Source organism: Lolium rigidum, chromosome 6, assembly GCF_022539505.1.
Source record: "Lolium rigidum isolate FL_2022 chromosome 6, APGP_CSIRO_Lrig_0.1, whole genome shotgun sequence".
Lineage (NCBI taxonomy): Eukaryota > Viridiplantae > Streptophyta > Magnoliopsida > Poales > Poaceae > Lolium > Lolium rigidum.
The window spans coordinates 67,229,929-67,241,220 of NC_061513.1; the positions used below are offsets into that span (position 1 = coordinate 67,229,929).

The 11,292-nt window shown below is 50.9% G+C and overlaps 1 protein-coding gene across 1 annotated transcript; it reads right to left on the reverse strand.

Moving 5' to 3' along the window:
• Positions 1-4,362: 4,362 nt before the first annotated feature.
• LOC124667945 lies at positions 4,363-5,523 on the reverse strand. Its single transcript, XM_047205168.1, has 2 exons — positions 5,103-5,523; positions 4,363-4,756 (listed from the first exon to the last, which is right to left on the reverse strand). Exons 1-2 carry the CDS (start codon positions 5,512-5,514, stop codon positions 4,467-4,469), a joined length of 702 nt encoding a protein of 233 aa, XP_047061124.1. The 5' UTR covers positions 5,515-5,523; the 3' UTR covers positions 4,363-4,466.
• Positions 5,524-11,292: the final 5,769 nt, after the last annotated feature.

Consider the following 11,292-nt stretch of genomic DNA (forward strand, 5'->3'; position numbering starts at 1 on the left):
CTGGCAGCACGGCCATCAACATTAATGGGGAAGTGGGTCCCTATTTTAGGCCGGCGTGTGGAGTGAGACAGGGGGACCCCCTTTCCCCTATCCTCTTCAACGCGGCGGTTGACTCCCTGGCCGAGATTCTGGAGAGGGCTAGGATCTCGGGCCATATTACCGGAGTGGTCGGCCACCTCATCCCTGGTGGAGGGGTGACCCACCTCCAGTATGCGGACGATACCATGATCATGTTCGAGGGCTCGGACCGGGACATCCAGAACACCAAGTTCCTTCTCCTCTGTTTTGAGGCCATGTCGGGCCTCAAAATAAACTTTGACAAAAGTGAGGTAGTGGTCTTGGGGTACCCTCCGGAAGTTCAACAGCGGATCGCTGACAACCTCAATTGTAGGTTGGCAACCTTCCCTGTGAACTACTTGGGGGTACCTGTTAGGGATTCTAGGATCCTTATTAGAGACCTCGCCCCCCTTGTGGGGCGAGTTAGAGAGAAGGCTGAACCATGGTGCGGGAGGTTCACTTCCAAGGGTAGCAAAACAGTTCTCATCGACTCATGCTTGTCCAGTCTTCCCATGTATATCATGGGCCTGTACCTCCTCCCTGAAGGGGTACATGCGGCCTTCGACAAAGAGCTATCTCGCTTCTTCTGGCAGGACAGGACAGGCCGCCAAAAATATCACATGGTCAAGTGGGCCGATGTGTGCGCCCCCAAGGATCTTGGGGGCATAGGGATAATCTCCTCTCGTCACATGAATGTGGCCCTCATCCTGAAATGGGTTTGGAGGATCCTCTCCGATGATGGGGGTTTGTGGCTTAAGTTAATCAAGGCGAAATACCTACGGGGCCGGCCTCGTTGCTCTCGTGATCGTCGGGAGGGATCTCAGCTTTGGAGGGCCCTCCGAGACGTTAAGCATGAGGTTAGAGCGGGACTGTCCTTCTCCATAGGCGATGGTAGAGGGACCATGTTCTGGCTGGACCCGTGGCTGGGGGCTAGTCCCATCTGCCGGGACTTCCCGGACCTGTTCGCTATTTGCGCCGACCCACCCTGTCTTGTCGCCGCCGTCGCCCAGAGGGGCTGGGATATCCTGTTCCGGCGCGAGCTTACCCAGGGAGAGGCCCTGAGTCTGGCCCGGCTGCGGAACCTCCTCCCGGATGCCCTGCCGGGAGGACTAGATTCGCCTTCTTGGCGCCTGTCGCCCTCCGGTTCGTTCTCTGTGCGGACTGCGTATCGGGCCTTGTTTAGGGGGCCCCCGCTGCCTTGGACGGCTCCCCTTTTCAAAGCTCCAATCCCGCTTAAGACGAAGATTTTCATATGGCAGCTGCTTAGGGATCGCCTTCCTTCTGGGGTGGAGGTTGCGAAGAGGCACGGACCGGGCGACGGGCTTTGTCCATTGTGTGCGGTCCCGGAGACGACGACCCACATAATGTTCTCTTGCCCTGCGGCCCGCTTCCTCTGGAGCTTCCTCCAGGAGGCGCTGGGGCCTGAGTGGCAGGCCTCAGTCCTCGGTGAGTTTATTGAGGCCCACGCGAACAACACCGGTAGGAGGAGGCGCCTCTTCTGGCTGGTGTTCGCGGCCTTAACCTGGACCCTGTGGACTGTGCGTAATAAGATGGTCATTGAGCGTATCTTCCCTCGACGCGCTTCTGACTCCTTATATTCTTTCTTGGCTCTGTTGCAGCAGTGGTACCCGTTGTGTAGGCAGCGGGACAGGGAGCGCCTGGACGGCATGTTGGAGGATCTTCTTGCGGCTGCCCGTCGCCTTTCTACGTCGTCCAGCCTCTGAGTGACCCTTCTCTTTGGGGTTGTATCGTTTTTCTTTCGTTTGGGCATGCTGTGCTGTTGTCCCAGCAGACTGTTGTTGAGTGTGGAGTTCTCGTGATCTTGTATCTGAACCTTGTATGGATGTGGTTGCTTTATTTATAAAGCGGGGCGAAAGCCTGTTTCGAGGAAAGTTTCAAGTCATTATAAAATAAACATTGCATATTAAAGTATAATTGACATCCTAGAATATAATCGATAGCATCATTTCTCAAATAATGGGACAAATCGATGTGGGAGCTACTGAAGTCTAACAGAAGTCATGCTATAAGCCTTTTAAACAGAAGGCTCGATGAGCCCGACTTTGAATTAACAAAGCCATCAACCGGCCAGGTGTACAACGATACAACGAACAACCGAAGGAAAGAAAGAGAAACAAAACTGGGGTTGCCAGCTAACGATACAAGCACAGGCGATGCAAAGCTATAGCCTAAACCAAGATACAAGGGCGCCCGAGACTACAGCTAAACATCGGCAGCTCGGCTGGAACTTCAAGCAACGAGCCGCCACTCCGTGGAGCCGCACCAAACTGAATCGGCACAAGGCCGACATGCAGAGGACCACCCACACCGAGGGAGCTGGCTAACGATGCAAGTGAGCACACGAGCCTCCAGAGTTCAAAGGGAAAAGAACTTCACGACAACGCCTCCAGGAAGGGGAACGGCGCTCACGAGCGTCGCCGTTGTCGGCACAGGGGAGCCGTGCAATGCTTTCGCGGAAGTCTTAAACCCCACCCCAAGGAAAGCCAAAGGCTTTGCACCTACCATCAGGACAGCCACCGATTGTTTAGAACCACCGTTGTCCCCCGGTGCCACGACACACTCTCCGACAGCCACCCTAGGCACGAGAGAGGCCGCGCATGCTATAAGCCTAGTTAAAATCTAGAATTATTTTTCCAATTATTGTATCTGATTTATATTAATTATTATAACAATGTTTACAACCAGAGAATGTGGTAGCTGAATGTACAGACGTGGAACCCCCCCCCCCCCCCCACCCCCCTAATCAAAGAGGAAAATGCAATAACTATCATAAGCCTCAAAATTCACGCCTAAGCCGTTTTTCAGATTCGTTGTTGTTACGCCACCGCATCTCTGGCTTGTGATGGACAACATCAGAAAATTTATCTATTGAAATACTGCAAAGACTTGTAAATGATAATTTCAATCGTTGCAACTGTAGATCGTCACACTAGAGAAGATTGGCAACCATGCCAAGCATATGGCCGGAGATGGCAGGCAACTGCGATAGCATCGCCAGACTAGGCCATCAATCTTGCTCGCAAAGCCTCGAAAGACATCAGACAACAACAAGAACAACCCCAACGTTCATGAAGACTGGCGGGGACAAAAATATCCAAGCTCATTTGCAAGGCCAAACCAAGTGACACCGAAACAAGATTGGAACTGGAGGACTTTTATCTAGGATGACACCCCCATGACCATCTGACGGTCTGAGTGATGTCGCTGTGAACACCAGAACTAGACAAAAACGATATTGCTACACCAGATGAGGGCCGAAGATCCTCTCCTCCCCTCCCCACGACAATGGAGTGATGGACGGGGGCAAAGGGAAGCGGACGTTGGATGGCAGCTAGGGTTCCCTCTTCCTGGTTCTTTATATTCTATAACTATTGGTAGAACACACATTTACATTTTAAGAAACAAAAGGAAAGCAACCAGCAAGAACACATTGTCACGTAACAACGACAATGCGAATATAACTGTTTCTCTTAAATTCACTATATTTATACATAAAGGATGCAACAACCGTTGATAGCCGAGTCAACATCATTCTTATGGCGACCGATGCCAGGGTGAAAATGCTACCAAACAGGCAAAATCCTGATCAAAGTACTCCACAAAATCGATGTCTCTATAAGGATGCAAACATCTATAGTCAACATCACTTGTGATTGGGCAACCGAGGTATTTACCGATTGCATCCATACTGTAATACTGGTGATCAACTTGGAAGTTCTCAATCAGACATGCATGCATTTTGCAGAAACAAGATGAGAAAGATGCTTATTGGAGGAACAAAAAAAAATGCCAACATGTCAAGAGTATGTATGTCTGCTAGGCCAAAAGGAACTGATCTAGAAGTTCAACAGTTAGCAGTAGGAACAGACAACCCATTGACCGCTGCTGTTAAAGACATTTTCAGATTAGCTATCATGAACAGATGTCATGAGTAGCACATATAGTTTCAGTACTGAAATGCCAAATCGATTGGAGGTCAAGAGCATACCAACTGACTAACTGTTGGTGGTGCCAGAAAAACTTCGCAAAACGCGAATATCTAGAATTCACCAGTCTCTTACTTTTATGCCAATGCCAGAAAACTACACAAAACGGCCAGGATTTAATCCCTGGGGCATGTGCATAGGCACCCCATTGTAGATGCACTTACTGCTGAAGTGCAAGAAGGGGCAGAACAACGTTAATAATTAGATGCTAGATATCTACCTTTTGTCTACATATGGCAGCAACATTCACATTTTAAGCAAAGATAATAATGCAAGCAGCAAGTCCATGCATTTTCACTAAACACCAATAATACAACAGATTCTCTTAAGTTGACAACAATTATACATAATAATAACGGTGATGTAGGCTATTAACAACAACGGAATTAGAACCATAGCACATCACCTAGTATATCTCTTGCAATAATACAAGATAGCTGAATCGATATCATCTTTATGTCGACGATGCCACGGTGAAGCCGATGTGTAACTGGTAAAATCTTGATCCAAGTACTCCACGAAATCAATGTCTCTGTCAGGATCGAAACATCTGTAGTCGACATCACTAGTGATTTGGCAATCCAGGTCTTTACCGATTCCATCAATGTTGCAGTACTGCCCACCACCAAAGTTCTCAGAATCATCAGGGTGATCCACTTGGACGTTCTCGGTCAGACATACCTGGCAACTATCTGCATTTTGCATTGCATTTTGCAGAAGGATGAGAAAGAGGATTCATTTTTATGAACATGCAAAAAGAAAGTTGCGGGCGAGTGCTAGGGCAGAAACAACTAGTCTGAAAATGCAACAGTCAGCAGGAGTATCCCCTGCTGTTATCAGACGTTTTCAGATTAGCTATCATGAACAGCCTCCAAATTAACAAGTAATAATAGGGGCTACTAGTCATTAATTAACTCTTAGTTGGGTTTCATATGCCACAAAAGCCAGCCATGAGATGATCAGATGTCATGATTGAGTAGCACATAATAATCTCAGTACTGAAAAGCCAAAATCGATTGGAGGAGGTCAAGAGCATACCAACTCCGGTTGGCGATGGCTGAACCATACAGCACAAGGTGATGTCCTCTTCAGAGAATTCAGAGCCAGACGGATAAAGCGCTTCAGCAAAAAAAAACACCACCGGAGCTTCTGTACTAGTAGCACAACAAGAGGGAGGATCCTTTGGCCACGCCATGAAACTGACATGGTAGGATTCATCCAGGCCGAACTCATCCTGCAGGGCACCGACGCCATAGACGATATGAAGCTGGTAATGTTCCGCGGTCTGCCGGGCGTACTTGCTCAATGCTGCATCCGCTAGCTGGACCCATTTTGTGTAAGTTCTTACGAGAAGCTTCCTCCTCCTGGCGATGAGTTTGAATGCCGCGGGGAACCGCTCCTGGAGAGGCAGGTGCGGCAGCTCATCTGGGAGTGGGGAAGGCAGCACCATGGCGGAGAGGCGCAGGATGTCGGCCGAGGAAAGCCTGCGCTTGCTGTTGAGCAGGGAGACGGCGTCACCTGCCACGGAGGGGATCACCGAAGAAGCGAAGAGCGCGAGGGCTGCAGGTTTCGGATGCCGCGCCGCCTTGGCAGCCGCCAGAAACACCGCCTCCGCCTCCGATTCCGTCTGACGGAATAAGGATGGCGCAGCCCCGCGTGCGGACGCAACGGCGGCGCGGAGGTCGGCGCCGGAGAGGCTGAGGTGCCAGAGGGCGTCGTCTTCGGAGAGGCGGGGACAGTGGCGGCGAAGGGACGCGACCAATCCGTCGAGGGAGCGCTGGACGAGGCGGGCTATGCCGCTTTTGTTGATGACGGCGACGTCGATCCGGTCATCGGGGCGGAGGGGGAACGCGGCGGAGTGCCAGATAGTGTTGAGGAGGATGTTGTGGACGGGGTGGAGAGGGCCGTAGCAGTGGCCGGCGACGAGGAGGCCGCGCGCTAGGGTGGTGGTGAGGTCGGCGGTGGGCAGGCGGGAGATGGCGTCGAGGTAGTAGCCGCGGATCTGGCCGTGCAGGCTCCGCCGCAGAGCGCGAACATCTGGAATCCTCCGCGGCTCCTCCTCTTTCTCCGATAACTGGCTCAGCTTCGAGCGAGCCTCCGCCTGAGCGCGCCGCCGGCGGCGCCGGTTGCGCCGAACGGACATATGAAATTGTTAATAGTATCCCGTATCTCTATTTTTTTTTTTTGCTGATTGTAGAGGATCCAAGGATCAGCCTGTAATTTTCTATACCCTTTGATCCCTTGATGTAATCGAATCAGTTGTGATGTCCGGGTCCTTCGGAACCCTTCTGCTGTTCCAAAAAAAAAAAAGGAACGACTAGAGTTTTTTTTAGGATAGCTGGGGTAATCAGGTGATAATTATTTTATCCATGATCATGGCACTTTTCAACACTGTCTAGGTAATTAAAAATTATTGCAAAAATTTTCGAAGAGCTCCTTAATAATTTGATTACCTTTTTTTTCACAAAGACGTCACTGTATAATCCAGATGATTTTCATTTGGCATAAGCTTGATGATGCCATCACGTAATGCACCTATTCATCCAATATGAGCATTTGTCATAAAAAAAAGTACTCCCTCCGATCCATATTACTTTATGCTAAATTAGATGTATCTATAACTAAAATGTGTCTAGATATATTTATATTAGCATCAAGTAATATGAATCGGAGGGAGTAACACCAAATTGTGATGCACTCAAAATAGTATTTTTTTTTTAAAAAAAATCAGGGAAAATGAGACACAAGAACACACAAATCTTAATATTAGATGGGAATGATATCTTGCCCGTCTTTTCTTTCCTAGACCTGAACATATCTTATGTACACTATGATATTTTGACCTACCTACACAATTTATATTTAGATAATATTTGTTGCTTTATGCATGTCTTTTTAACTTTGAGACCTTGTATAGGTGAAATGGGAGAAACTGTCGAGGAATGCCATAACTAAGAGCATGTCTAACAGGCCCCGTATTTTTTCACCCCTTAAAACGCGAGTACAGAGCCCTGTATTCACTTTTCGCCGGCCGAAAACTCGGACGAGCTAGCAGACCCCGTATGTCTAAACTGTAAAGAAGAATATTCCCAGAATATGCCAATTTTTTTCTTCTCTTCTTCCTTCTCTCTTTCTTCCTCCTCGTGCGTGCATCACAGCTCCTGGCCTCCTGCCCCACCCTACCCCGGCTGCCCCTGCCCCGGCCGCCCCTGCCCTGCCCCGGCACCCCGCCGCCGGCCCTGCTCCGCCGCCGGCCCTGCTCTGCCCCAGCCGCCCGCCGTCCCCCGCCCGGCCATGGCCGCGCTCCGCTCCGGCCGCCCCCGTCCGCCACGGCCGGCCGCGCCCGCTCCCGTCCCGGCCGCCCCCCGCCCGCCACGGCCGCGTCCGCACCGGCTACGCCCGCTCCTGCCCGGCCGCCGCCGGCCCCGGCCGTGCCCGCTCCGGCCGCGCCCGCTCCGGCCGTCCCCACGCCGGCCGCGCCCGCTCCCGCTCCTGACGCCCGCCATGGCCGTCGCCCGCTACAGTGCGCATAAGCAGTTGTGAGCTGAAATTTCAGCCCGCCAAGGGTGAGGGGTTCGCCCTGTATTCACCCTCCCACCCTGTACTTGTAAGGGGCGAGGAGCCGCCCCGTAGCCAAAACTGTAAAAATTCGATACCGGGGGCTGATTTACGGGGTCTGCTAGACGGCCGGGTAGAGCTCTACCCCGTATATTGGCGGTTATTTTACGGGGTTGGGGCTTTTAAGGGGTCTGTTAGACCTGCTCTAAGGGAAACACGTGAAGCCAAATATTATTCAACAAGAAGTTGGAATAGTAGTTATTTTGTTAGGACGAAGGATATGCATTTCTAGGCTAACTATTTCGCATATGAATAATGTATGGGAGTAGAAGAGCTAGGGATTTCTGGGTGGTGGAGGTGGAACAACTTGATCAAAAAAAAAAAACAACTTGATCCAAAGAATATAGAGTGGTTGTAAAAGTTTGGTAAGGAATTTCATAAGTAAACAAGAGTTTTGAGTTTCAAAATATTAGTGCCTAAACATTGAAGAGAACAAAGTTGTGCTGAGAGAGAGAAAGATATGAATTTTTTTTGGTAAATAAATAAGAGATATTATCGATTGCTGCCGAGTTAAGTGCTTAAACCCATCTCTGGCGGATCGGAAAATAAATCGTGAGAAGAAAATTGTTTTTGGTGGTTATAAATTTAAACTACATGATATAGAAATCATTATGGGCGGATAGAAGTCCAATCTCATAATATGCTAACCTATAGGCGGATTGGCCGAAATCATTAGAGGTGGAGACTTGTTGTTGCTTATATATGTTCCATCACACCATGGTATGTGTGGGGATGGCCAGCACCTGAACCTGATCTGGGCTCAGGTGCCAGCAGTGTAGGAGGTTAACGTTGCTCCACAGCATCAGGCGCCGGCATCCTAGAGCTTATGCGCCACCTTCACCATGACGTGCACACGCTTCCACGGGACGACTGGTGGTTTCAGGGTCAAAGGTGCAGGGGCGGTGGGCGCACGGCTATAGGCGGCTTCGTGGTCCTTCCTCCCGTGGGAAAGCCCTGCGACGACCTAGTGTTAGTCAAGGCTTTGTGTGAACGGAGAACTTGTAGTGTAAGGTCATGTTGAACCTATGGATCTAAGGATAGGTTATCATGCGTAGCAGAAGATTTCTCACTTTTTTTCTTAAATAAAGACAACGCTCTGCTTTTCTATCGGATCAATGTGTAGCAAACACGAATAATTCACTATCCTCTTCAATTACACATGGCATCCCCTTTATAAAATGTGATTTACTATGGCTATAATTTCAGCGTTGTTGTAGTCTACATTAGCTTTGGGTATAAATATCGGCAAATTAGGAGACGCCGCTATTTTTGATTTAGGATCACCAAAATGCAAGAATGCAGCCAATTATTGTCGGGCAAACATAAGCTGCAGCAACAATAGAATTGAAAATCACTGCACTGAAAGACCCTTTTTCTTAGGCACATACACCAGTGCAAAGTACATATAAGAAGCCAGACCTATAGCACTGAGCAAGGAAAGAAGCCAGTAGAAGTAATCAAGATGCCCTCGGTTTAGGTTGTTGGAGAACCAGCTTTCTCCGGCGCTTGTGGTCACCCTGTCAATGGCATACACAACGAAGCTACTGATGAAGTTCCCGGCTCCTACAATGCTCAGGAATAGAGCCAGGCCCAAGCTCCGCAAACTGTCAGGCACCTGGTCATAGAAGAACTCCTGCAAGCCCACGATCGCAAACACCTCGGAAAACCCGATCAGCATGTACTGGGGAACCATCCACATGACGCTCATGGGGATAGTAACCTCGGTTTTACCATACTCTGTTGCAACCCGGAGCCTCTTCATCTCCACAAGAGCAGCGACGATCATCATGACGATCGAAATCGCCAACCCGGCACCGATCCTTTGCAGTGTCGTGATACCGGTGTTAGGCTGTAAATACGAGGTAGCTTCTGTACATATCTGTATTGTACCCTTTGGTACCCCTATATATATGAGATAGTCACACCCACGTTGGGTGTTGAGCAGTTGCCCCAAATTACTGTGTCTAATATGGTATCAGATTAGGTTTTCCAACCCACGTTTTTTTCGCCGCCGCCTCTCATGCGATGGCCTCTTCCGTCGCTGCCGCCTCCCACGTGATGGCCTCCTCCGATGGTGCGATCTCCGCTGCCGCGCCGTCCTCCGCAACTGCTTCTCCGTTCACACTACAGGAATCTCTACGTATGCCGACGGCCTCCGGCCCTCGGCGTACCACCGCCTAGCCCTCGGCGTACGGTACGCCGACGGGGACCCTCGGCGTAGCTCCTCGGGGAAGGGTGGCCTCGGCAGAAGCCACGTGGCCCTCGGCGTATCGGCGACCGTCGGCGTAGACGGAGAGAGCCGAGGGTGAGGCCCACCCGTCGGCGTACAAGCCCTCGGCGTAGCACGCAAACGGGAGACGTCAAGTTGACGGCCGTCATAGCTACGCCGAGGGGGAGCCCGTCGGCGTACAGTGCCACGCGGCGGAGCCTGGGAGGCCGTGGCGCAGGCTACGCCGAGGGGGAGCCCGTCGGCGTACGGGGGCACGTGGCGCATCCTGGGAGGCCCTGACGCAGGCTACGCCGAGGGGGAGCACGTCGGCGTACGGTGGCACGTGGCGCGTCCTGGGAGGCCCTGACGCAGGCTACGCCGAGGGGGAGCCCGTCGGCGTACAGGCGACCATTTGGTCCATGTCGACGCTACCCCGAGGGGAAAGCCGTCGGCGTATCAGGGACCATTTGGTCATTTTTTTCGTTTTTTGCTGTTTCGTTCGTTTTCCAGATTTGGCAGAATATAAAAGAACATATAATTCACAGAAACATCGCATGAAGTGCAAATACACATAACATGAAGTGCATACATAGTGCCATAGGTTGCATACATAGTGCCATAGGTTGCATACATAGTGCCATATGGTGCATACATAGTGCAATAGGATGCATACATAGTGCCATAGTGTGCATACATGGTGCCTAGTGTCGATAAGATACATGGGACAACTAGAGGAGCTCGTCGCCGCTATACACCGGCCCGGGCCGATGCGCTGCAGTAGAAGCTGCGGAAGAACCACCGGCAGAAGTACCGGGAGAAGTATGATACGTCTCCAACGTATCCATAATTTCTGATGTTCCATGCTTGTTTTATGACAATACTTACATGTTTTGCTTGCACTTTATGATGATTTCATGCATTTTCCGGAACTAACCTATTAACAAGATGCCACAGTGTCAGTTCCTGTTTTCTGCTGTTTTTGGTTCCAGAAAGGCTGTTCGAGCAATATTCTCGGAATTCGACGAAACGAAGACCCAGTATCTTATTTTTCCGGAAGACCCCAGAACACCGAAGGAGAGTCGGAGGCGGGCCAGGGGGCCACCACACGCTAGGGCCGCGTGGGCCTGGTGTGGGGCCACCCTGTCGCCCCTCCTGCGCCGCCTCTTCGCCTATATAAGCCCTTTCGACCTAAAAACTCGATACCAATTGACGAAACTCCAGAAAGACTCCAGGGGCGCCGCCGCCATCGCGAAACTCCAATTCGGGGGACAGAAGTCTCTGTTCCGGCACCCTGCCGGGACGGGGAAGTGCCCCCGGAAGCCATCTCCATCGACGCCACCGCCTCCATCATGCTCCGTGAGTAGTTCCCCCATGGACTACGGGTTCTAGCAAGTAGCTAGT